This window comes from Oncorhynchus mykiss, chromosome 24 (genome assembly GCF_057628025.1).
Source record: "Oncorhynchus mykiss isolate SJ-2025 chromosome 24, ASM5762802v1, whole genome shotgun sequence".
Taxonomy (NCBI): Eukaryota; Metazoa; Chordata; class Actinopteri; order Salmoniformes; family Salmonidae; genus Oncorhynchus; species Oncorhynchus mykiss.
In genome coordinates this window covers 15,072,388-15,099,996 of record NC_143045.1, presented here as the reverse complement: position 1 = coordinate 15,099,996, position 27,609 = coordinate 15,072,388, and the positions used below count along the sequence as shown (strand labels likewise).

The window sequence follows — 27,609 nt, the reverse complement described above, 5'->3', positions numbered from 1 at the left end:
CTGGTTGGATTTTCCATACTGCTTCCATACATTTAGTTGACGTTGACTGTGTGAGTTTGTATGCCAGTCAGTAAGGTAACACCAGAGAGAGCTGAGTGTTTGAGCCTCAGGGAAGTGAAATGGATCTACACCGCTTAAACCGACAGAGTGATAATCACTGTGAGCAACAAGCAACTCACGCATCTAGCAGTCCTTCACTAGACAGACGTCACAGAAACCTCACACTAACGTTACACAGCCACCATAAGAAAACAACAGCATAATAGATTATCAAACCGAGCAGACCAGAGGAGTGTACTGCAAAGTAAGATCAATGTGTTAACCAGCTAACTAAAATATTGTGAAATCACTTTTTCTTTTATGGAAAGATAAACTTGAAATGGGCAATCTCTAATTGACAAAACAACCAAAAACACATACAGTGCATTCGGAAACTATTCAGACCCTTTGAATTTTTCCACATTTTGTTCCGTTAGTCTTATTCTAAAATGAATTGAATATATTGTTTTCCTCATCAATCTACACACAATACCCCATAATGACAAAGCGAAAACAGGTTCAGAATTATTTGAAAATGTATTACAAATAAAAAAACGAAATACCTTATTTACATACTGTATGTATTCAGACCCTTTGCTATGAGACTCGAAATTGAGCTCAGGTGCATCCTGTTTCCACTAATCATCTTTGAGATGTTTCTACAACTTGACTGGAGTCCACATGTGGTTCATTTAATTAATTAGATATTATTTGGAAAGGCACACACCAGTCTGTCTATATAAGGTCCAACAGTTGACAGTCAGAGTAAAAACCAAGCCATGAGATCGAAGGAATTTTTTGTAGAGCTCCGAGACAGGATTGTGTCGAGGCACAGATCTGGGGAAGGGTACCCAAAAAATTATGCAGCATTGAAGGTACCCAACACAGTGGCCTCCATCATTCTTAAATGGAAGAAGTTTGGAACAACCAAGAATCTTCCTAGAGCTTTCCGCCCCTCCAAACTGAGCAATCAGGCGAGAAGGGCCTTAGTTAGGGAGGTGCCCACTCTGACAGAGCTCCAGATTCCCTCTGAGGAGATAGGAAAACCTTCCAGAAGGACAACCATCTCGGCAGCACTCCACCAGTCAGGCCTTTATGGTAGAGTGGCCAGACGGAAGCCACTCCTCAGTAAAAGGCACATGACAGCCCACTTGGAGTTTTCCAAAAGGGACCTAAAGGATTCAGGCCATGAGAAACAAGATTCTCTGGTCTGATGAAACCAAGATTGAACTCTTTGGCCTGAATGCCAAGTGTCATGTCTGGAGGAAACTTGGCACCATCCCTACAGTGAAGCATGGTGGTGGCAGCATTTTTTCAGCGGCAGGGACTGGGAGACTAGTCAGGATCAAGGGAAAGATGAACGGAGCAAAGTACAGAGAGATCCTTGATGAAAACCTGCTCCAGAGCGCTCAGGACCTCAGACTGGGGCGAAGGTTCCCTTCCAAAAGGACAATGACCCGAGGCACACAGCCAAGACAACGCAGGAGTGGCTTCGGGACTAGTCTTTGAATGTCCTTGAGTGGCCCAGCCAGAGCTCGGACTTGAACCCGATCTAATTTCTCTGGAGAGACCTGAAAATAGCTGTGCAGCGATGCTCCCCATCCAATCCGACAGAGTTTGAGAGGATCTGCAGAGAAGAATGGGAGAAACTCCCCAAATACAGGTGTGCCAAGCTTGTAACGTCACACCCAAGAAGACTCAAGGCTGTAATCACTGCCAAAGGTGCTTCAACAAAGTACTGAGGAAAGGGTCTGAATACTTATGTAAATGTGATATTTCAGTTTGTTTTTTATTATAAATTTGCAACAATTTCTAAAGACCTGTTTTTGTTTTGTCATTACAGGGTATTGTCTGTAGATTGATGAGGAATAAAACAACTTAATCCATAAGGCTGTATCATAATTTTTTTGGGGAAAAACTCAAGGGGTCCAAACTAGCCCTGCAGACAATGCCTCCCAGCTCCCACCTCCCTGTGACTCTGTTTCCCTGTGAGTGCCACCCCCCTACACCATCCTTGACTTCTCAGCTCTGACACTTCCTCCCTCCACACTGATGGGGCTGAGAGGAACACTTCCTCCCTCCACACTGGCCATGGGGCTGAGAGGAACACTTCCTCCCTCCACACTGGCCATGGGGCTGAGAGGAACACTTTCTCCCTCCACACTGGCCATGGGGCTGAGAGCAACACTTCCTCCCTCCACACTGACCATGGGGCTGAGATGAACACTTCCTCCCTCCACACTGACCATGGGGCTGAGAGGAACACTTCCTCCCTCCACACTGACCATGGGGCTGAGAGGAACACTTCCTCCCTCCACACTGACCATGGGGCTGAGAGGAACACTTTCTCCCTCCACACTGGCCATGGGGCTGAGAGGAACACTTCCTCCCTCCACACTGACCATTGGGGCTGAGAGGAACACTTCCTCCCTCCACACTGACCATGGGGCTGAGAGGAACACTTCCTCCCTCCACACTGACCATGGGGCTGAGAGGAACACTTCCTCCCTCCACACTGACCATGGGGCTGAGAGGAACACTTCCTCCCTCCACACTGACCATGGGGCTGAGAGGAACACTTCCTCCCTCCACACTGACCATGGGGCTGAGAGGAACACTTCCTCCCTCCACACTGACCATGGGGCCTACTCTCCTACTCTCTGCCAGGCTAACTGTCCCACAGGCCCCTACTCTCTGCCAGGCTAGCTGTCCCACAGGCCCCTACTCTCTGCCAGGCTAGCTGTCCCACAGGCCCCTACTCTCTGCCAGGCTAGCTGTCCCACAGGCCCCTACTCTCTGCCAGGCTAGCTGTCCCACAGGCCCCTACTCTCTGCCAGGCTAGCTGTCCCACAGGCCCCTACTCTCTGCCAGGCTAGCTGTCCCACAGGCCTCTACTCTCCTACTCTCTGCCAGGCTATTTGTCCCACAGGCCCCTACTCTCTGCCAGGCTAGCTGTCCCACAGGCCCCTACTCTCTGCCAGGCTAGCTGTCCCACAGGCCCCTACTCTCTGCCAGGCTAGCTGTCCCACAGGCCCCTACTCTCTGCCAGGCTAGCTGTCCCACAGGCCCCTACTCTCTGCCAGGCTAGCTGTCCCACAGGCCTCTACTCTCCTACTCTCTGCCAGGCTATTTGTCCCACAGGCCCCTACTCTCTGCCAGGCTAGCTGTCCCACAGGCCCCTACTCTCCTACTCTCTGCCAGGCTATTTGTCCCACAGGCCCCTACTCTCTGCCAGGCTAGCTGTCCCACAGGCCCCTACTCTCTGCCAGGCTAGCTGTCCCACAGGCCCCTACTCTCCTACTCTCTGCCAGGCTATTTGTCCCACAGGCCCCTACTCTCTGCCAGGCTAGCTGTCCCACAGGCCCCTACTCTCCGCCAGGCTAGTTGTCCCACAAGCCCCTACTCTCAGACTGCATCCCAAATGGCACCCTATTCCCTATATTGTGCAATACCTTTGACCGTAGTGCACAATATAGGGGATAGGGTACCATTTGGTACATAGTCACAGCCTCCCAGGCAGTTTTACTGTTTGTAGGGTATATTGTAAATTCCCATTGTTACTCTAGAAACTTGTGGGTGGGATTTAATAGAAACCAACTCAAACAGTTATGGAGCTGGTTAGAGCTGGTTAGCCCAGAAAATACCAACAGGGACTTAGTTTTCTGTGGGTTTTTAAAATCCTACTGGAAAGAAGGAGAGAGTGACTAAGAAGGAGCAGGGACATGAAGTCTGTGTGTAGCTGGAGAAGCAGCAGAGACTAGTCCATTAGCTGCTGATGGATAATCTCTGTGAACCACAGCGCCTCAGCAGTCTTCACCAATTAGGTCCCTGTCAGGGAGAGAGAAGCCAGAAGCAGACGGACTGGCAGGGAGATAGAGCGAGAGAGGCCAGAGAGCATCTGTCCATTAACATTAAGTTATTAGCCACAGTTAGCAGGCATGATTAGGTTTGTGCTGCCCTGGCTGGGTAGTTGTCAGACCCACAGTCATTTAACTCCTGGACTGAACAACTGACTGTGTCTATTCCTGGTGACTTCTCTCGGAGAGAAGGATGATCTCTGAGATTGTTATTGTTTACATCCATCTGGCTTGTTTCTCTTCCAGACGACTCAACACCTTGAACAAGTGTGCCTCTATGAAACTCGATGTCAACCTTCCTAAGAAAAAGGTAAGCAGAGGTTTTAATTATTATAATATTATTCTATATGATGACCGTTATGATCCTGTTCAGTTGCACAGTGATATTGTATAACAGCTTTAGTCAATGCAGGCTATTATGTATACCTGTCTAAGGTATTATGGTAATAATTACTGAGGACATCGGCCAAGTCGTAGTCCTGTAACAACAGAAAACTCCTCCTCCACTTACCCCTCTATCCTTCCATCCCTCTTTCCTTCCATCCCTCTAACCCAGATCCTGTGATATGTGAGATGTGTCCATTGTCGTATTCCCTAAAGTGTGCACTACTTTTAACCAGAGCCCTATTAGCCCTGGTCACATGTAGTTTACTATAAGGAATAGGGTGCCATTTGGGACGCAACCATCACCTCTGTTGTTTCAACTTCCTTCAGTGTGGAGGGAAGTCCCTCTAGGCTTCAGGACATTTCAGATTGGTTTATTTATGGCTGGAAAAACCAGATTAGGAGGTTATATCATCATGATTATGTGATCGATGTATAGAACTGTAATGTGATTATAACTGAACAGACACATCCTCTGGCTCCGCTGTTAACTGTCAGGAAAACACAGATGACATTTGTCTCTCCTTCCTGGAACAGATAGAGATACAGACAGGCTGTGATGCTACTCCCTCACAGATCTCATAATATCTAGCTTACCCATCAGCTTATAACTACAACCAATCATTCGGATTGTGTCTTGTCACCATGTGTTGATAACAGTGTACTGGCAGTGCTATGTGTCTTCTCTCTTCCTGTGTGTCCACAGTGACGACTCGGATGAGTGTGTTTATGTAACTGTTAACTGGTTTAGATTTCTACCTGACTAGGTGATCATGTGTTGATAATTGATTTTGTGTTGTCTTCCTGTGTATTCAGAGTGAAGACTCTGATGAGGAGGACCTGCTTGCCATCAGTGACAGATGGACGTTTGAGTGGACGAGCCGCCGCTGGTCCAGACTAAAGGGGGAGGGGCGGAGTCCCAGGGAGGGGGAGGGCCGGGGCCTGCGGAACACTACCAGTAGCGAGAGTGTTCTAACTGACCTCAGCGAACCAGAGGTCTCATCTCTCCACAGTGAGAGCAGCGGGGGGAGTGGCCACCAGGCTGTGAGCACAGAGGACTCAGACTGCTCTAACCGGAACTACTCTGACTCTGCAGCCATGCCTGAACCTGACTCCAACTCCCTTACCCTGCCACACCTCCCTAAGCACCTCCCCTATTACGGCTCGTTGCCCACCAAAAACAACCGCGACGGACGGACCCGAGCCAAGGACTTCCTGCGCCACATGGAGACGCTACGTTCCCGAGGCACGTTGGATAGGGGGAGGAGCAAGATGCTGGTTATCAGCGCTCCGGTACTGCAGATGGAGCCGCAGGCCCTGAAGACGATGCGCTGTGTGGAGATCACCAATGGGGACGGGTCGAGGGCGGAGGAACCCACTGGGGGACCAATCCTAGGGCTAACCCCCCAGTGCCCCTCCAGTAGCGAGGGCAGCCACTCCAGCGGCAGCACCGTCTCCTCCCCCAGTCTGAAGGAGAGGAAGCCCCACTCCCAGCGGACGGACCGGTCTGACGCCAAGCGCAGTGGCATGTATCTGGAGGACTTGGCCGTGTTCTCCAGCCTGCAGCGGATCAGTGGCGTGGCCGAACACAACCGGCATAACGAGTTCCGCTCCTACGAGGACCTGGTGGTCCACATACCCAAAGACCACAAGCCTGGCACCTTTCCCAAGGCCCTGTCCATAGAGAGCCTCTCCCCCACCCTGGGGGCCTCCGTCCCCTGGCACAGCGGCAGCCTCAATCCCCTGGAGCCCCAGTCCAACCCCAACCCCCGACCTAACTCTAACCCCAGGGAGTTCCACCCCCGCCCGGCCACCCAGTTCTGCCCACGGGGCAGTAGGATGAGTGTGTACGACAACGTCCCTGGGTCTCACCTCTATGCCTCTACTGGAGACCTGCTGGACCTGGAGAAGGAAGACCTGTTCCCCCACCTGGATGACATCTTGCAGCACGTCAACGGCCTGCAGCAGATAGTGGACCGCTGGTCCAAGAAAATGCTGCCCTCTGCAGGCCTGGACATACAGGGGACCCAGCCTGCAGGTATGCAGTCTTCCAGCCAGATCACGCTGGACTTTGAGGGAACGTCTGTTCTGGAGGGACAGAGCACAGCCAGTGACAGGGACAGAGACCGTGTGTCCCTCATTGAGACTCACTGTACAGGACACAGAGAGAGGAGGGACTCAGGAGTGGGAGCATCGCTAACCAGACCCAACCGGTAAGAATCATAGTCCTCAAATGGTTATTAACATCTCAGTGTTTAGTTCCTTGTAGAAGTCATTATCCTGTCCTTATTTCCATACTGATAGTGCTAAACACTTACTCAAAACGTCTGTCTTTTAGAGGTGAAGTCTTGACATCATTGTCAAAGGTTGCATCCCAAATGGCTCTCTATTCCCAAGATTGTGCACCTTTTCCCTGCATACTTTCCCTTTAGGGATATGATCAAAAGTAGTGTGCTATATAGGGAATAGGGATGCCATTTGGAACGTATATTAACTGTTGTCCTCCTTCTCTCTCTCTCTGGCATTAGTCTGCGATGGCCCAGCTTCCAGATGTCCAACCGGCTCAGCCACTCAGTGGCCTCGCTCCAGATCACCAACCAATCAGCAGGCCAGCTCAGCCTGCTGCAGAAGTTCTCTCTCCTCCGCCTCACTGCCATCATGGAGAAATACTCCATGTCCAACAAACACGGATGGACCTGGTGTGCACTATCAATCAATCAATCAATCAAACAACAAATCAATCAACCTAAGCTTGTCAAGGCTGCACCCTATTCCTGTGTGTGTGAGTAGACATGGGACTCACCCTGTGTTGTCTCTCTGTCAGGTCAGTTCCAAAGTTCATGAAGAGGATGAAGGTTCCAGACTACAAGGACAAGAACGTCTTTGGTGTTCCTCTGATTGTTCACGTCCAGCGCTCTGGTCAGCCCCTCCCCCTCAGCCTGCAGCAGGCCCTTCGATACCTCAGGAGCCAGTGTCTAGACCAGGTCAGTCTCTCTCTGTTAAACTGTGTAACAGTAGACTGTCAGTCTCTCTCTGTTAAACTGTTCTATAGCAGACTGTTAGTCTCTCTCTGTTATACTTTTCTATAGCAGACTGTTAGTCTCTCTCTGTTAAACTGTTCTATAGCAGACTGTCAGTCTCTCTCTGCTAAACTGTTCTATAGCAGACTGTTAGTCTCTCTCTGTTAAACTGTTCTATAGCAGACTGTTAGTCTCTCTCTGTTAAACTGTTCTATAGCAGACTGTCAGTCTCTCTCTGTTATACTGTTCTATAGCAGACTGTCCGTCTCTCTCTGTTAAACTGTTCTATAGCAGACTGTCAGTCTCTCTCTGTTAAACTGTTACAGCAGACTGTCAGTCTCTCTCTGTTAAACTGTTCTCTAGCAGACTGGCAGTCTCTCTCTGTTAAACTGTTCTCTAGCAGACTGTCAGTCTCTCTCTGTTAAACTGTTCTATAGCAGACTGTCAGTCTCTCTCTGTTAAACTGTTACAGCAGACTGTCAGTCTCTCTCTGTTAAACTGTTCTCTAGCAGACTGTCAGTCTCTCTCTGTTAAACTGTTCTCTAGCAGACTGTCAGTCTCTCTCTGTTAAACTGTTCTATAGCAGACTGTCAGTATCTCTCTGTTAAACTGTTACAGCAGACTGTCAGTCTCTCTCTCTGTAGAACCGGTCAGTTTGTCAGTGTCTAGACCAGGTCTGTCTGTCTGTCTGAACGTTCTACTCTACTCCGTCTGTAGGTGGGTCTGTTCCGTAAGTCTGGTGTGAAGTCTCGTATCCAGGCGCTGAGGCAGATGAATGAGTCGTCTCCGGATGATGTCAGCTACGAGGACCAGTCAGCGTACGACGTAGCAGACATGGTTAAACAGTTCTTCAGAGACCTGCCTGAACCTCTACTGACCAGCAAGCTGGGAGAGACCTTCCTACACATCTACCAGTGTAAGGACTGATACACACAGGCACATACACACATGCTAACACACATGCACACACAAACTCAGTCTTGTACAGCTAACGTTTTTGAGACACACAATTCAGTCCCATTCAAAATCAAATTTTCCCTAAACCTAACCCTAACCCGTACTCTTCCCCTTCCCCTAACCCTATCCTTAACCCAAAAATCTAACCCTAACCCTAGCTCCTAACTCAACTCCTAACATAATTCAAATACTAATTCTAACCTTAACCCTAAACCCCCTAGAAACAGCATTTCACCTTGTGGGGACCAACACAATGTCCCCAGTTGGTCAAATTTTGGTTGCGGGGATTTCCAGTACCCACAAGAATAGGTAAACAGACAGACAGACAGACAGACAGACAGACAGACAGACAGACAGACAGACAGATCATACTAATGTCTCTCTCCATTGCCCATGGTAGAATAGTTCAACCCTTCCTCCCTCTCCTCCCTCCAGATGTTCCTAAGGACCAGCGGTTGCAGGCTGTGCAGGCGGCCATCATGCTGATGTCAGACGAGAACAGGGAGGTGCTTCAGATGTTGCTCTGCTTCCTGTCTGACGTCACTTCCTCTGTGGAGGAGAACCAGATGACTCCCATGAACATCGCTGTGTGTTTGGCCCCGTCCCTGTTCCACCTCAACATCCTGAAGAAGGACAACCTCTCACCCAGGTACACTACACCACAAACACACAGGTACATCACCTGATCAGCTCTAAAGTAGAACCAAATGAGGATCCCTGGACTGTTACTTCAGCAGTGTCTATAATGCACTAATATAACTACATCCCACTTGGTCTAGTATTTCCTATATACAGTATGCCCTCCTATTAGACTCCCCAGTGATGATGTCCTCCTAATTAGGTCTCTGTTAAGACTGATGTTAACTAGGTGGGAGTCTGGTTTGGGCATCAGGGGTTCAGCTACAGTAGACTGGCTATCTGGTTCTGGGCGGTTTTTATTAAGAAGGTTCTGGAGCTCCAGGGTACTCTTTAAAACACTGTGTTTTATGACATCACGCTGTGTACAAACAGAAACCTCTCATTTAACTAACTGGTGGAAGTGATTCTTTAAGGATTACAGGATCAAAGGGGCAGCATGCAGAGAGAGATGTTGAGATGACAGAGAGGAGGGAGAGGAGAGAGAGGATGGAGAGAGGGAGAGGATGGCAGGGAGAGAAGGGAGAGGAGGGAGAGGAGAGAGAGGGTGGAGAGAGGGAGAGGATGGCAGGGAGAGGAGGGAGAGGAGAGAGAGGATGGAGAGAGGGAGAGGATGGCAGGGAGAGGAGGGAGAGGAGAGAGAGGATGGAGAGAGGGAGAGGATGGCAGGGAGAGGAGGGAGAGGAGAGAGAGGATGGAGAGAGGGAGAGGATGGCAGGGAGAGGAGGGAGAGAGTGAGCGGATGGCAGGGAGAGGAGGGAGAGAGGGAGAGGATGGCAGGGAGAGGAGGGAGAGGAGAGAGAGAGGGAGAGGATGGCAGGGAGAGGAGGGAGAGAGGGAGAGGATGGCAGGGAGAGAAGGGAGAGAGGGAGAGGATGAGAGAGGGAGAGGGTGGCAGGGAGAGGATGGAGAGAGGGAGAGGATGGCAGGGAGAGGAGGGAGAGGAGGGAGAGAGGGAGAGGATGGCATGGAGAGGAGGGAGAGGGGGAGAGGAGGGAGAGAGGGAGAGGATGGCAGGGAGAGGAGGGAGAGAGGGAGAGGATGGCAGGGAGAGAGGGAGAGGATGGCAGGGAGAGGATGGCATGGAGAGGAGGGAGAGAGGGTTAGGAAGACAGGGAGAGGAGGGAGAGAGAGAGAGGATGGCAGGGAGAGGAGGGAGAGAGGGAGAGGATGGCAGGGAGAGGAGGGAGAGAGGGAGATGATGGCAGGGAGATGAGGGAGAGAGGGAGAGGAAGGCAGGGAGAGGAGGGAGAGAGGGAGAGGATGGCAGGGAGAGGAGGGAGAGAGGGTTAGGAAGGCAGTGAAGGAAGGAGGATAGGAGAGAGCGGGTTAGAAGAGAGAGAGGGTTAGGAAGGCAAGGAGGGAGGGAGGACATGAGCAAGAGGGTTAGGAGAGACAGAGAGGGTTAGGAGAGAGAGGGTTAGAAAGGCAGTGAAGGAGGGAGGACAGGAGAGAAATGGTTAGTGGGTGTCTCGGCTGCATGGGGGACTCTGTTTATCTAGTGGGCTGGGTGGGAGGTTAACTAGCTGTATTCAGTGGGAGTGAGGGAGGAGGTAAATGTGTTCATTGAGCACCTCGGCTGATTGACTCTTGCTGCTGTGTTCATAATTGTCTCATTACCCATGATCCTTTGCTGTGTTAATAACTGTTACCCATGATCCTCAGGGCCATGCAGAGGAAGTACACGACAGGCCGGCCCGACCAGAAGGACCTGAATGAGAACCTTTCCGCGACGCAGGGACTCGCCCACATGATCATAGAGTGCAACCGACTGTTTGAGGTTTAGACCTGAATAGAATACTTCATTAATAATCAACAATGTTACTAAGATGCCTTAGATACAGTGGATGTCATAAAATGTTATAAGCCTCATTATAAAACATTATAAAGGCTCATGCCTGCTGACAGGTAAGATATAAAGCATTATACCTTCAGCCTTTTATTTGTTATCGAACCATTTAAAAACATGTTTTGTCATTTAGAAGACGCTTTTACCCATAGCGACCTGATCTCTGATGGATCTTTCTTCTCCGACCAATCAGATTCCTCACGAGATGGTGACTCAGTCCAGGAACTCGTACGCGGAGGCGGACCTTCACGCTCCCACCTTAGAGGAGCTCTGTAGACAGCAGGAGGAGGACGATGCGTCCTACCAGACAGAGGCCAGACCCTGCCAGACACACTCAGAGACCAGACCGCAGAACCTCTACCAGAGCTACGTAGAGAGCAGGCTGCAGGAGCTCCTGAAGGAGGCCAGAGAGAAGGCTAAGGGCTGGGTGTCCTGCACCAGCTCAGACAACACTGAGCTCTACTGTAAGAAGGTTGGTGATGGGAACTCTTTGCGGCGGTGGCGTGTGGCGGTAGAGGTGGAGGCCCCTCCCTCGGTGGTGTTGAACCGCGTGCTGCGAGAGCGCCACCTGTGGGACGTGGACCTGCTGCAGTGGAAGGTAGCTGAGACTCTGGACAGACACGCTGAGGTGTTCCACTATGTCCTCAACCGCATGCCACCACACCCCAGCAGAGACTTCCTGGTCCTACGGTGAGTGTGTGTGTCTGGGTGTTTGTACTTAGAATTTTGACATTTACATTTCAATTCAACTCAGTTTGTTGTTCCTGTAGAGCTCACATCAACCTAAAGCCCTGTCGGTTCTAACTGTGCTGAATGAAGCTGACTTTGTCTGTCTTTCTCTGTCTCTCTGTAGGTCATGGAGGACTGACCTTCCCAAGGGGACGTGTGCATTGGTGTGTGTGTCTGTAGAACATGAGGACTGTCCCCGGGTCGGTGGGGTGAGGGCCGTGGTTCTAGAGTCTAACTACCTTCTAGAACCCTGCGGCTCTGGGAAGTCCAGACTCACTCACATCTGCAGGGTGGACTTCAAGTGAGTCCACACATAACATACCTTAGCATATACTGTATAAATAGTAAGTTCATTTCCATGTGTGTGAATCTGACTGTGTTGTTGTTGTGTTAGAACCTGACCATGTTGTTGTTGTTGTTCCAGAGGGCGGAGTCCAGAGTGGTACAACAAGGCCTTTGGTCACCTCTGTGCTGCTGAAGCAGCTCGCATTCGCAACTCCTTCCAACCAATCAGCACAGAGGGGCCAGAGACCAAGATCTGACACTAGAGTCTTCCATCCATAGAGCTAGACCCACACATACCTGGAGGGAACTAGACCCAACCTGGTCTGGCCTAGAGCTAGTGTAACCGAGTTGGATTTGTAACCTCACTCCCCAGCCTGAAATGTCTCCATCATCACTATCGAACTGCTAACTTTTCAGTAGCGTAGTTGGCTAAGACGTGATGATGCTCAAGATGCTAGTCACCTGTGTTTGCTAGACAGAGGATGCAAGATCAAGGACCAGTAAGGATATGTGAGTGAGAAGCTATACCGAGGAAGCACAGTGATGTCTGTTACACTAGGCCGAATGATGTCTGGAGCTCCAGTAGGTGCTAGAGGAGGACTGAGAGGCGGAGTATATATTCATAGAGTCCTGAAGCCAATAGGCAAAGCTGAAGCACTAAACCAGCGGATGGCCGCCCTTTCGCCTCTGACCACCGAACATCGATCATCATTTTCTATTTATTTCCCGACGATTCTACATGTTGAATCGTCAGCGTTTGTCGACCCCCGGCAGGTGTGTGCAGCCAACGTTCATGTTGGTCTGTCTTGAAATGTGATGCCAGAACACAGGGACTAAAGAGAGTATGGAGCTTTCTGGACTGTCTACACAATGACACAACATGAGCTCCTTAGGTGCTGGATGTTATTAAGACGTTATTATGATGTTATTATGACATGTATTATTATTATTATTATTATTATTTGTATTATTATGACCGAAAGGGGAACAGAATGATCCATCCAATGTCCATTAGTATTCAGTATTAGAGTTATGTCTAGGACATTTAAGCTCTTTAAAGCTTCTGGAAAGCTGTATATTATTTTATTAATGTAAAATGTCATGCTTTATGTTAGATATGCTGTATGTGCACGCATGTGTCTGTATATATATATATGTGTGTGTGAAAACATACATACAAGTATACTAGCTGTATATACTGTATAATTGAAAGGCTTAATGCTAAACCTGCATTGTGTCATAGTTATTATAATTCATTTGGTACTAATCTGTAAACTGGTTTTACTGGGCTTCAACAGTGATGTGTGTTTCTGAATGGGTGTAATGTTATTCTATATGACCTTATTGTTTAAGGTTGAAAACATGTCTGCGTCCTAAATGGCACCCTGTTTCCTATATATTGCACCACTTTTTACCAGAACCTCCATGGGGCTCTGGTCAAACGTAGTGCTCTGTATAGGGAATAGGGTGCCATTTGGGATGGAGCCCATGTGACTCAGGTTTGATCTCCAGACCTGCTGTTGAGAGCTGGCTGGACTGAGCTTCAGTTTAGTTCCAGAGACAAAAAAATTCAATTAAACAATGTAAAAAAAACATAAAATGTTTATATTGCCTATTTTTACACAGACAAATGCAATTAGAATGGATTAGAATAGAAACTTAATTGAAAGTCGCTCTCTCTTCACTCCATTTGCAGTTTGTTTATTTGTATGTTGTATGTTCCGCTAGTCAACACCTCACCTCACGTGGTGTGTTCTCTACTTCACGTCCCAAATGGCACCCTATTCCCTACATAGTGCACTACTTTTGACCAAAGCCCTGGTTTAAAGCTGTGTACTATATAGGGAATAGGGTGCCATTCGGGAGGCATTATATGCCTTTACTCTATACCACCCTGCATCCCAGTGCTGGCTTCACTCTGAAGCTAAGCAGGGTTGATCCTGGTCGGTCCATGGATGGGAGACCAGATGCTGCTGGAAGTTGTGTTGCGGGGCCAGGCAATGTGATTGGGAACATTGCCCTGTGTAGGGTGCTGTCTTTTGGATGGGACGTTAAACAGGTGCTCTGACTCTCTGTGGTCACTAAAGATCCATGGCACTTATCGTAAGAGTTAACCCTGGTGTCCTGGCTAAATTTCCCATAAACTCCCATACACTCTTAGTTAGACAAGGGCAAGTTAGAGCTATATTAGCCATAGAATAGTTATAACACTGGTCTCCTAATAGCAGCAGGCTAGGCAGTGGGTTGGTGTCCAGAGTCACGTGCTACACATACAGGACAGAATTGGACTAGAGTCCTTATTTCTGTCAAGAACACAATGACCAGGGGAGGTGTGGGAACACATAGCAGTGTCACGCCCTGATCTGTTTCACCTGTCCCTGTGATTGTCTCCACCCCCTCCAGGTGTCGCTTATTTTCCCCTGTGTTCCTGTGTCTCCGTGCCAGTTCGTCTTGTATGTTTCCAAGTCAATCAGCGTTTTTCCCGTTCTCCTGCTTTTTGCTATTCTCCTTTTTCTAGTTCTCCCGGTTTTGACCCTTGCCTGTTTCTGGACTTTGTACCCTCCTGCCTGACCATTCTCTTGCCTACCACTTTGGATTATTAAACGTTGTTAGACTCCGACCGTCTGCCTCCTGTGTCTGCATCTGGGTCTTGCCTTGTGTCATGATACGTGGAATGGAATCAGGAAAAGAATAGAGTGATACCGAACTTGAAATATTTCCTTTGAATAGCACCAAGAGTTTTTTTGAGGGTGGCAGAAGAATCTGTTGATGTGCCCTTGAGCAAGGCACTTACCCCTATTTTCCCCAGGGTCGCCGTTGAAAATGGCAGACCCTGGCATGACCCCACTCTCCAAGTGTGTCTCAAGGGGAGTTAGGCTATGCAAAAAAACACATTTACAATTCCCACATGTATTAATACACACTTGTACATGTGTGAAGTCGGACAAATTTAAGCACCCACCAATTTATTATTTACAGGATGTTGTTGCTCCCTGGTGGTCATACTGTGTATTACAACCTGCAGTCAGCCTGTTGAACGATCAACTCAGGGTTGATGTTCATCTGTATTTTGTGTTTCATACATATGGAATACCTTTTCATTTAAATAATCAGATTCATGATGGAGGGATCACAAAAGATTGCTTATCGCAAATTGATCCCTATGCCGTATGAACTTGTGGCGATATGAAAGGATTTTACAGCTGGAGAAATATGGTAATAGCTCCAACTAGGACTCTGATAGGCTACTGCATATACCAATCAAGTACTTAGGGCATAGGTTCTAGGGCACACGTGTCAAACTCATTCCACGGAGGGTTGAGTGTCTGCTGGTTTCGCTCCTCCCTTGTACTTGATTGATGAATTAAGGTCACTGATTAGTAAGGAACTCCCCTCACCTGGTTGTCTAGGTTTTAATTGAAAGGAAAAACCAAAAACCCGCAGACACTCAGCCCTCCATGGAATGAAGTTTGACTCCCCTGTTCTAGCGGTTGATTTGGGATTTTACTGAGTTACAGTTCATATGAGGAAATCAGTCAATTGAAATAAATGAATTTTGCCCTTATCTATGGATTCCCCATGACTGTTGGTCACAGATACCTTAAAAAGAAAATGGGCCACACAATGGGCCTCAGGATCTCGTCACTGTATTTTAGTGCATTCAAATTGTCATCGATAAAACTCAATTGGGTTTGTTGTCCGTAGTTTATGAATGTCCATACCATAACCTCACTGCTACCACGGGGCAGGCACTCTGTTCACAACGTTGACATAAGCAAACCACGCCATACACGTGGCCTGCGGTTGTGAGGCCGGTTGAACTTACTGCCAAATTCTCTGGCAACAGCTCTGGTGTATATTCCTGCAGTCAGCATGCCAATTGCACACCCCTTCAAAACTTGAGACATCTGTGGCATTGTGTTGTGTGACAAAACTGCACATTTTAGTGTGGCCTTTTATTGTCCCCAGCATAAGGTGCACCTGTGTGATTATCATGCCTTTTAATCAGAGTATTGATATGTCACACCTGTCAGGTGGATGGATTATCTTGGCACAATGAGAAATGCTCACTAACAGGGTTTGAGAGAAATAAGCTTTTTGTGCTTATGGGAACATTTCTGGGAGATTTTATTTCAGCTCATGAAACATGGGCCCAACACTGCGTTTATATTTTTGTTCTGTATAGTTAGAAATGATGTATTTCTTTATCCACTGGATGGCGACATCTGACTTCTGAACAATACAGGTTAATCAAACAGAAGATATGCTGAAGGTTAGATTTATTTAGCATCCCAATTGGCATACTATTCCCTATATAGTGCATTACTTTGACCAGGGTCCCATCTCAAGTGGCCCCTATTCCCTACATAGTACACTACTTTTGACCACAGCCCTATGGGCCCTGGTCCAAAGAAGTGCACTATATAGGGAATTGGGTGCCATTGGGGACATATTTTTAATAATTTCCCCCAAACCTGTTCTTTCTGTTCAGTCTATTCTTCTATGGTTCTGCAGGATGACTCTTCAAGGTCACTTCCACATCTACAGACTGTTCAACGTGCTGAAGATACACCAGGAGTCCTATTTACATAATTAAATAAAAGACAAGTAGACAGCCTTACTCTGGCGTGTGTGTGTGTGTGTGTGTGTGTGTGTGTGTGTGTGCGTGCGTGCGTGCGTGCGCGCGCGCGTGCGTGCGTGTGCGTGTGTGTGTGGAATACGGTTTGATTAATTTTAATTATTTATTGTCTTGAGCTGCAATTAAAAAGAGATTTGTTTCCCCACACAGTTTAGATTCAATAATGATTTAAATTAAATAGATTTAAATTAAAACAGAAAAGGTACAGTAATTGAGTCTTTTTTCACTTCCAACATTTGGTCCAGTGATGGTTAAATTGTTCAATAGAATGATTCATCTACCACAGTGAAGCTGTCTGGAAGTAAAAGGACATGTTAGAGTAGTGAGTAGAGTAGTGTCCTCCCATTGTAGCACTCATATAACTCAGGGGATGAGTCCCAAACGGCACTCTATTCCCTTTATAGTGCACTTTTGACCAGAGCCCTATAGTGCACTATAATGGGAATAGCGTGCCACTTGTATTTAGGCTACCTGTAATAAAACAATTCTTCAAACTGCCAACCAAGTTTTCACAATCTAAGCTTTAATAAGGTGCTTTCTCTATTGTGTAACTGGCTCTTTCACTAAAACCCTATAAAGCTTTTGAGTAACCTTTTCCTCCCTTCTATTGACTACTTGGCTACTGCTTTGATACATTCAGCATAGATAGCAATAAAACCACAAAGATGGACTGATTCACAACCAATTCAACTGTAAAGGCTTTGTTGAATCCCTTTAAAGTATTCTTTCCTAAGGTTACAACCCATTCACCAATTCTTCAGTTCAAGGTTTTTTAGAGTGGTTCTCTTACTTTTTTAGAGTGGTTCTCTTACTTAGTTTGTCTGCAGGCAGGCGTGATGCGCTTCTTGCCGCAGGCAGGGGGCGGCAACATGACGGAAAGCGGCAGAGCGGTAGCCTAGAGACCCTGCAGCGGCTGCCGCGCTGTTCAGGTTCACTCTGTCCAGATTACCAGAAGACGTCTGCGTGATGGGAAGGACACGGCTCGTTCTACCCTCTATAAATTATTACCAGATTGCAGTTCCTATTCGCGCACGGCAGAGAGAGTGTATGTAATCGTTAGAGTGGTTTCTTTTTCGCCAGGCTGTTCCAGAATATCCATTTTTTTCTCCTGTTCAATTGATGCAGTTGAACAGCGATTAAAACAGGTGACATCGATCTGGTTGAAAGGACATGACAAGCGAGAGGCCGGCGGTGAAGATGCCGGGTGCTTTGTCGCTTTCTGACCGACAAATCCCAGCGGGTCATGGGCAGCCGGGGGCCTCTGGTACCGGGGAAATAATGGTATCTGGCTCGGGCTCTATGGTTCTACCGGCCGGGATGATCAACCCGCAGGTTCCCATCCGGAATATCAAGATGAAATTCGCAGTTCTGATCGGATTGATCCAGGTGGGGGAGGTTAGCAACAGAGATATCGTGGAGACTGTGCTCAACCTGGTAAGGAAATGTAGGATATTTCAGCCACAGCTTCTCGCACATGTAACACAACATCCCCAACACGCACAGAGCGCTACATTGTAGCGCAATAGTAAAGGGTAAGGGTCTCAGCTGGTGATTCGATGACTGGCTGCGTGTGTGCTGTTCTGTACAGGTCTGATATTGTAGTCTAGAGACCCTGTAACTAGAAATTACAGATAGGGTGTTATTAGAGATTATGTTCATTCTTATTAGGGATTGAGGCATTACTCTGAACTCTCTTATGGAGAGTTTCCTCAGTTGAGTTTGTGCTTGTTAGGCTACACTTCATCATCTGAAGATGACAACTAACATAGCATGACCCATTTACAATATTTAGAATAACACAGATCAGATACAGGAGGCATGAAGCCCAGGTCTGAGGTGGTGGATAGGACCACAGAAGGTGTCCCACTGGGCAAAAACTGGTTGAATTGACATTTTCACATCATTTCAACCCCAAAAATCAAAGTGATGATGTTGAATCAACCTGGAATTCTGATTGAAATTGAATTTGCAGAAAGTCATCAATGTAAGGGCATTTGATATTTTTTTCACAGTAACGTAATATCTTCAATAGATGCCGATGTAAAAAGGGCTTTATAAAATACATTTGATTGATTGATTTGACATAGAAGTGTGAATATATAACTTTAGATGGACATTTGCTAGTGAAGGCTAGTAGCAACAGTAAATCCTAACTGTGGCTGATGCCACACGCATAATGTTAGCTATAGTATGGTAGCCATTGCTGGTATGAAGATGGAACCAGTCCATTAAATCATCATATTTCACTAATAGTTCCCAGTTGGCCTCTTAGGCTTCCTGTCTAATATATCTGGGTAAATGGTGAAATATCAGTCCTAATAAGCTATAGTTGTTTCATATGATAGCTTTCATCTGTAGAGAGATGTGTTGGATGGAAAATCTGTCTTTATTAACCATTATCCATCAACTCCTTGTGGAAGTGGAAATTGTAGTTGAGTCTCAAATGGCATCCTATTTCCTATATAGTGCACTACGTTTGACCAGAGCCCTATGGTCAAACATAGCGCACTGTAGTAATAGAGTGACATGTGGGAAGCATACTGTGTTTCATTTGATGGTTTTTAGTGCTGCATGTCAGGAGGTGTATTTTTAATGTGCCCCTGTATGATGAAACAGTGTGTTATTCATTTTTTTTTTTGTAACTTTATTTAACTAGGAAAGTCAGTTAAGAACAAATTCTTATTTACAATGACAGCCTACCGGGGAACAGTGGGTTAACTGCCTTGTTCAGGGGCAGAACGACAGATTTTTACCTTGTCAGTTCAGGGATTCGATCTTGCAACCTATCGGTTACTAGTCCAACGCTCCTACCACTAGGCTACCTGGCGCCGTATGATGATAAACAATTCTGTATCAGAGAACATTCTATTTATTTCTGAGTAATGTCTCCTCTCCTCTAACTAATGGTTCCATTAACACGTCTCTCATCAGGCAGGACAAACTACAGTGCATGAGAACTAGAATTAATGGAATAACACTCATTTAGGGATTGTTAAACAGCAAAAAATGGAATCTACAAAGGTGACTGCTGTAATGGAAAACAGACACAAGCAGGCCAGAGTAGAAATGTAGTAGGCATTCCAAATGGAACCCTGTTCTTTATACAGTGGGCTACTTTTGACCAGGGTATTATAAAGAGAATAGGGTGCTATTTGGGACGCTGTATCTGTCTGTGATTCATATCCCCATACTTCACTTGAGGTTGGATGAACACATACCGTAGCAGCACGGTCTCAATCAGAGAGAGACAGTGGGATGGAGGGAACATTTTAACATAATGCTAATATAATGCTAATCGTGTCTCTCCTGTGTGTATGAATTCATGATTCAGAGGGTCAGGGCTCTGAACAGAGACCAGTCTGATTACAGAACAATGGAGAGAGAGACGTGGAGAGACAGAGAGCAGAGTCAAGTAGGATCAGGTTGACAATGATGAGTGGATGAAAGGAGGAGTAGGAAGATGTGTAGGAGGTGGAGTAGAAGGAAAAGAGAGATTTAGGTTAAGTTCCTGCCCAACTAGATGTGCAGGCGCTGCATTGCATCAACCAATGGTTGCGTGCTACGTCGTCATCATCGACTATGCAGTCGGGCATCAGATGGCGATATCATATGATGTGGTTAGCTGTTATGTTGAAAATACTGTACCTATCCAGGCGTTGTAAGATCTGGCATGCGTCTGCAATGTAGTTTGGAAGGAACTCGACCATAGTGATCCATCATATGAGGCCCTGTAAAAACCTTGTATAAACCGTGCCATGGAGATTCATCTTTATGTGTACATGCATTCTGAACATAGGGACTGACATTTTGCATCTACTGTAGCTAGCGGTATGAATAACTAGGCTATATGACTGACGACTTGAGTTGGCCATCCATCGATGTAGACCAGGGCTCCGTACCAAATGGCACCCTATTCCCTATATAGTGCACTACTGTATATAGAGAATAGGGTGCCATTTGGGACGCAAGCCAGATGATGGAACACCACTTCTGGGTAGGAAAGTGCTAAACCTTTGACAGATCAACATCATCCATCCGTTCGGACACATCAACTGTAGACCGACCCGTGGAGTAGAATAATGAACCTCCTATCAGACAGATGCTATAACACGGTGTTGTGATGCTATAAGGCAGTATCCTGACCCACGGTGCCACCGTCCCTCATCTCAGCTCATTAAGCCTGGTTAGCTCGTTTATCTTCTCTATAGAAGCCAGTCTGATGAAAGCTGTACTTAAGATAACATGTCATAATGAATGAAGTCTCTCCTCCAGGTGGGTTTAATTCAGCAGGGTTGTATTCATTAGTGCACACCGTTTCACAATGGGAAAAGTTTTGCAAATGAAAATATAGTTTCTTATTGGAAAAGTTCAGGTCCGTTTTCTTCCGTTTGCTTTCTAGTGAATACGACCCAAGAATTCAGTTGTTTAATGAAGGGTGAGATAAATCAGTTGTTTTTTTCACCTAGCAACATTCAGATTCAGAGTGTTTAATAATGTACAGGGTTGCAGGTGTGATTGCAGGGTACAGTGAATATCTTAGTCTCTGAGCTCCAACATGCAGGATTAAGTTAAATAGATAATGACAATGGTAATAAAAACAACAAAAGAAATAGAAATAGCACCATATACATCACAACAACTGTAGCAGTGATGAATAAATACATGTCCATTGGGTTGGAGGCAGAGTAAAGACTGTGGCGGGGATGACCACAGGGGGAGCAGAATGACATTGAGGGAGTATTGGGACCAAGTTAAATAAAATAAAAACCTGTGTTGATCTTCACCTGTAGTTTGTCCCAGCAGCTCTGTAAATATGTCCATAAAGTGCTTTTCTGAAACCCAATAATGCTAAGATCAGGGACCAGTACACAGCACATTGACATTTCCATAGTCTGGGTATTACTGACATGGTCAGAGAACTAGTCCTTCTACATTCTGGTCAGCTACTGCAGAGCCCCATTCTGCCTGGCTGGTGGTGTCTCTGGGTGGCAGCTGGCATGTTGCCATACCTCATATCACACATCTGTTTTACAGTGTGGATGGCTGGCTGGAAGATGGTAACAGTGTGATGGATGGATCAGAGGCTGCTACTGATAGATGATGCAGTAGGCCTACAGTAAGAGTGTTAACCGATATTTAAAATTTTAACGGCATTCTAGTACAGTTAAATAGCTAACACACACACATGGACGCAGCGGTCTAAGGCACTGCATCTCAGTGCAAGAGGCATCACTACAGTCCCTGGTTCGAATCCAGGCTGTATCACATTCGGCCGTGATTGGGAGTCCCATAGGGCGGCGCACAATTGGCCCAGCGTCGTCCGGGTTTGGCCTGGGTAGGCCGTAATTGTAAATAATACTTTTTTTCTTAACTGACTTGTCCAAGTTAAATAAAGGTTACACACACACCAAACTGACCAAAAGTTATTTTGTTGGCATTTGCATATGTCCCTATTACCAGTAAAACATATTCATAACCAATTTCTTTCACTTACAGTTGAAGTCGGAAGTTTACATACACCTTAGCGAAATACATTTAAACTCAGTTTTTCAAAATTCCTGACATTTAATCCTAGTAAAAATTCCCTGTCTTAGGTCAGTTAGGATCCCCACTTTATTTTAAGAATGTGAAATGTCAAAATAATAGTAGAGAGAATGATTTATTTCAGCTTTTATTTCTTTCATCAAATTCCCAGTGGGTCAGAAGTTTACGTACGCTCAATTAGTATTTGGTAGCATTACCTTTAATTTGTTTAACTTGGGTCAAACGTTTCGGGTAGCCTTCCACAAACTTCCCACAATAAGTTGGGTGAATGTTGGCCCATTCCTCCTGACAGAGCTGGTGTAACTGAGTCAGGTTTGTAGACCTCCTTGCTCGCACACACTTTTTCTGTTCTTCCCACATATTTTCTATAGGATTGAGGTCAGGGCTTTGTGATGGCCACTCCAATACCTTGACTTTGTTGTCCTTAAGCCATTTTGCCACAACTTTGGAAGTGTCCTTGGGGTCATTGTCCATTTGGAAGACCCATTTGCGACCAAGCTTTAACTTCCTGACTGATGTCTTGAGATGTTGCTTCAATATATTCACAGAATTTTCCTTTGCTTGACATCATGAGAAAATCAAAAGAAATCAGCCAAGACCCCAGAAAAAAAATTGTAGACCTCCTGTATGGGTGTGTCAAATGTAGTGCCAGGGAATAGGGTGCCATTTGGGACGTAGCCCAATACATACAAGCTTTCTGACCCTTCAACTCTGCTCACAGACTATATACACCCACTACGTCTGTCAAACAGCATGACAACCTAAACGGACAAGCACACACACACACACACTGCTTTGTCATGTTTAGACAACAGGACATAAGCTATGGCAAACGGTAGCCTGAGTTTAGCCACATTACTGATTTAGAAGTCAAGGAAAATATAAAGATGAGAAATAGTGATCCTTACTCACACTGAGACTGAGTGCTTACACACTGAATGCATGAGCGGTCCTTATGAATATGAGCCTGTTGTTGGCAGCATCCCAAATGGCACGCTATTCTCCATATAGGGAGCCATTTCAAACACACTTTTTATATTACTGCAGCAGCAAGGTCACTGGGACTGGTCTCCTGGGGCTGAGTAGATTAATGAAGCTGGTACACTAACGCAGCTAGGCTTCACAGCCTCAATAACACGGTTGCTGTAGGTCTACTACTGAATCCATAACACGGTTACTGTAGGCCTACTACTGAATCTATAACATGGTTACTGTAGGCCTACTACTGAATCTATAACACGGTTACTGTAGGCCTACTACTGAATCTATAACACGGTTACTGTAGGCCTACTACTGAATCTATAACACAGTTACTGTAGGCCTACTACTGAATCTAACACTGTTACTGTAGTCCTACTACTGAATCTATAACACGGTTACTGTAGGCCTACTACTGAATATATAACACGGTTACTGTAGGCCTACTACTGAATCTAACACTGTTACTGTAGGCCTACTACTGAATCTATAACACGGTTACTGTAGGCCTACTACTGAATCTATAACACGGTTACTGTAGACCTACTACTGAATCTATAACACGGTTACTGTAGGCCTACTACTGAATCTAACACTGTTACTGTAGGCCTACTACTGAATCTATAACACGGTTACTGTAGGCCTACTACTGAATCTATAACACGGTTACTGTAGGCCTACTACTGAATCTATAACACGGTTACTGTAGGCCTACTACTGAATCTATAACACTATTACTGTAGGCCTACTACTGAATCTATAACACTGTTACTGTAGTCCTACTACTGAATCTATAACACGGTTACTGTAGACCTACTACTGAATCTATAACACTGTTACTGTAGGCCTACTACTGAATCTATAACACGGTTACTGTAGGCCTACTACTGAATCTATAACACTGTTACTGTAGGCCTACTACTGAATCTACAACACTGTTACTGTAGGCATACTACTGAATCTATAACACGGTCACTGTAGGCCTACTACTAAATCTATAACACTGTTACTGTAGGCCTACTACTGAATCTATAACACTGTTACTGTAGGCCTACTGCACCATCTATAACACTGTCACTGTAGGCCTACTGCATCATCTGTAACACTGTCACTGTAGGCCTACTGCATCATCTGTAACACTGTCACTGTAGGCCTACCGCATCATCTATAACACTGTTACTGTAGGCCTACCGCATCATCTATAACACGATTACTGTCGGTCTACTGCACCATCTATAAGACTGTTACTGTCGGTCTACTGCACCATCTATAAGACTATTACTGTAGGCCTACTGCATCATCTATAACACTGTTACTGTAGGCCTACTGCATCATCTATAACACTTACTGTAGACCTACTGCATCATCTATAACACTGTTACTGTAGGCCTACCGCATCATCTATAACACTGTTACTGTCGGCCTACTGCATCATCTATAACACTGTTACTGTCGGCCTACTGCATCATCTACAACACTGTTACTGTCGGCCTACTGCATCATCTATAACACTGTTACTGTAGGCCTACCACATCATCTATAACACTGTTACTGTAGGCCTACCACATCATCTATAACATTGTTACTGTAGGCCTACTGCATCATCTATAACACTGTTACTGTAGGTCTACCGCATCATCTATAACACTGTTACTGTAGACCTACCGCATCATCTATAACACGATTACTGTCTGCCTACCTCGTCAACTATAACACGATTAATGTCGGCCTACTGCATCATCTATCACACTGTTACTGTAGGTCCTACTGCATCATCTATCACAATGTTACTATAGGTCCTACTGCATCATCTATCACAATGTTACTATAGGTCCTACTGCATCATCTATCACAATGTTACTGTAGGTCTACTGCACCATCTACCACACTGTTACTGGAGGACTACTGCTGAATCTATCACAATTCGGGGTGCACAATATATCTGTGAAGATATCGTAATCGGCCGATATTAGCTAAAAATATCAACATCGACATTGGCCGATGTCTAGTTTAACGCCGATGTGCAAAACCGATGTCAACGCTGATGTGCATACCTATATAACGTAGGTACATGACAAAAGGACCAGCTGACATCACGTCAGTGATTCTCTCGTTAACACAGGTGTGAGTGTTGACGAGGACAAGGCTGGAGATCACTTTGTCATGCTGATTGAGTTTGAATAACAGACTGGAAGCTTCAAAAGGAGGGTGGTGCTTGGAATCATTGTTCTTCCTCTATCAAACATGGTTACCTGCAAGGAAACACATACCGTCATCATTGCTTTGCACAAAAAGGGCTTCATGGGCAGGAATATTGCTGCCAGTAAGATTGCACCTAAATCAACCATTTATCGGATTGTCAGGAACTTCAAGAAGAGCGGTTCAATTGTTGTGAACAAGGCTTCAGGGCGCCCAAGAAAGTCCAGCAATCTCCAGGACCATCTCCTAAAGTTGATTCAGCTGCGGGATCGGGGCCCCACCAATACAGAGCTTGCTCAGGAATAGCAGCAGGCGGGTGTGAGTGCATCTGCACGCACAGTGAGGTGAAGACTTTTGGAGGATGGCCTGGTGTCAATTAGCCTATCAGAAGCTTTGAAAGCCATGAAATCATTTTCTGGATTTTTCCAAGCTGTTTTAAGGCACAGTCAACTTAGTGTATGTAAACTTCTGACCCACTCGATTTGTGAAACAGTGAATGATAAGTGAAATGATCTGTCTGTGAACAATTGTTGGAAAAATTACTTATGTCATGCACAAAGTAGATGTTCTAACCGACTTGCCAAAACTATAGTTTGTTAACAATAAATGTGTGGAGTGGTTGAAAAACGAGTTTTAATGACTCCTACCTAAGTGTATGTAAACTTCCGACTTCAACTGTAATAGAGGTTTACATGTGTTTATATATACAGTGGGGAGAACAAGTATTTGATACACTGCCGATTTTGCAGGTTTTCCTACTTACAAAGCATGTAGAGGTCTGTCATTTTTTATCATAGGTACACTTCAACTGTGAGAGACGGAATCTAAAACAAAAATCCAGAAAATCACATTGTATGATTTTTAAGTAATTAATTTGCATTTTATTGCATGACATAAGTATTTGATACATCAGATAAGCAGAACTTAATATTTGGTACAGAAACCTTTGTTTGCAATTACAGAGATCATATGTTTCCTGTAGTTCTTGACCAGGTTTGCACACAATGCAGCAGGGATTTTTCGCCCACTCCTCCATACAGAACTTCTCCAGATCCTTCACGTTTCGGGGCTGTCACTGGGCAATACGGACTTTCAGCTCCCTCCAAAGATTTTCTATTGGGTTCAGGTCTGGAGACTGGAAAGGCCACTCCAGGACCTTGAGATGCTTCTTACGGAGCCACTCCTTAGTTGCCCTGGATGTGTGTTTCGGGTCGTTGTCATGCTGGAAGACCCAGCCACGACCCATCTTCAATGCTCTTACTGAGGGAAGGATCTCGCGATACATGGCCCCATCCATCCTCCCCTCAATACGATGCAGTCGTCCTGTCCCCTTTGCAGAAAAGCATCCCCAAAGAATGATGTTTCCACCTCCATGCTTCACGGTTGGGATTGTGTTCTTGGGGTTGTACTCATCCTTCTTCTTCCTCCAAACACAGCGAGTGGAGTTTAGAGCAAAAAGCTCTATATTTGTCTCATCAGACCACATGACCTTCTCCCATTCCTCCTCTGGATCATCCAGATGGTCATTGGCTAACTTCAGACGGGCCTGGACATGCGCTGGCTTGAACAGGGGGACCTTGCGTGCGCTGCAGGATTTTAATCCATGACGGCGTAGTGTGTTACTAATGGTTTTCTTTGAGACTGTGGTCCCAGCTCTCTTCAGATCATAAGCAGGTCCTGCCATGTAGTTCTGGGCTGATCCCTCACCTTCCTCATGATCATTGATGCCCCACGAGGTGAGATCTTGCATGGAGCCCCAGACCGAGGGTGATTGACCGTCATCTTGATCTTCTTCCATTTTCTAATAATTGCACCAACAGTTGTTGTCTTCTCACCAAGCTGCTTGCCTATTGTCCTGTAGCCCATCCCAGCCTTACACAGCTCTCTGGTCTTGGACATTGTGGAGAGGTTGAAGTCTGTTTGATTGAGTGTGTGGACAGGTGTCTTTTATACAGGTAACGAGTTCAAACAGGTGCAGTTAATACAGGTAATGAGTGGAGAACAGGAGGGCTTCTTAAAGAAAAACTAACAGGTCTGTGAGAGCCGGAATTCTTACTGGTTGGTAGGTGTTCAAATACTTATGTCATGCAATAAAATGCAAATTAATAACTTATAAATCATACAATGTGAATTTCTGGATTTTTGTTTTAGATTCCGTCTCTCACAGTTGAAGTGTACCTATGATAAAAATTACAGGCCTCTACATGCTTTGTAAGTGGGAGAACCTTACAAAATCAGCAGTGTATCAAATACTTGTTCTCCCCACTGTATGTACATACGTACGTGTCTGTTTTGGGCTTTGTCCCCGTCATGTTCATGACGTACACGATTTTGGGTAGAGAAATAAAAAAATATATATTTTTGTATTCCTGCGCCTGTCTCCTGGCAATATACAACGTGACAGAATATTCAACCCATCTAATGGAGACAGTCCGGGGTTGGTGGTAATGATCCAGTTCAGTGACGCCTAGAAGGCAGGTGACGTAGACCTCC

The 27,609-nt window shown here is 45.9% G+C and overlaps 2 protein-coding genes across 9 annotated transcripts in view; both read left to right on the top strand.

Moving 5' to 3' along the window:
* Positions 1-13,356, top strand: part of LOC110503811 (stAR-related lipid transfer protein 13) — a 113,817-nt gene extending 100,461 nt beyond the window's left edge. For all 6 annotated transcript variants that reach the window (XM_036961219.2, XM_036961218.2, XM_036961221.2 and 3 more), the window contains 10 exons: positions 4,143-4,206; positions 5,097-6,493; positions 6,809-6,979; positions 7,105-7,264; positions 8,018-8,216; positions 8,693-8,906; positions 10,559-10,673; positions 10,936-11,432; positions 11,596-11,772; positions 11,896-13,356. In XM_036961219.2, coding sequence (XP_036817114.1) covers positions 4,143-4,206; positions 5,097-6,493; positions 6,809-6,979; positions 7,105-7,264; positions 8,018-8,216; positions 8,693-8,906; positions 10,559-10,673; positions 10,936-11,432; positions 11,596-11,772; positions 11,896-12,013 — 3,112 coding nt within the window. In that variant the 3' untranslated portion in view covers positions 12,014-13,356. The remainder of the gene's footprint in view (positions 1-4,142; positions 4,207-5,096; positions 6,494-6,808; positions 6,980-7,104; positions 7,265-8,017; positions 8,217-8,692; positions 8,907-10,558; positions 10,674-10,935; positions 11,433-11,595; positions 11,773-11,895) is intronic.
* Positions 13,357-17,001: 3,645 nt separating this feature from the next.
* The window catches only part of LOC110503343 (neurobeachin), a 329,781-nt gene continuing 319,173 nt past the window's right edge, over positions 17,002-27,609 (top strand). For 2 of the 3 annotated variants that reach the window (XM_036961703.2, XM_036961702.2), the window contains exon 1: positions 17,002-17,829. In XM_036961703.2, the coding sequence (XP_036817598.1) occupies positions 17,566-17,829 (264 nt within the window). In that variant the 5' untranslated portion in view covers positions 17,002-17,565. The remainder of the gene's footprint in view (positions 17,830-27,609) is intronic. The other variant, XM_036961699.2, reaches the window with a different exon arrangement.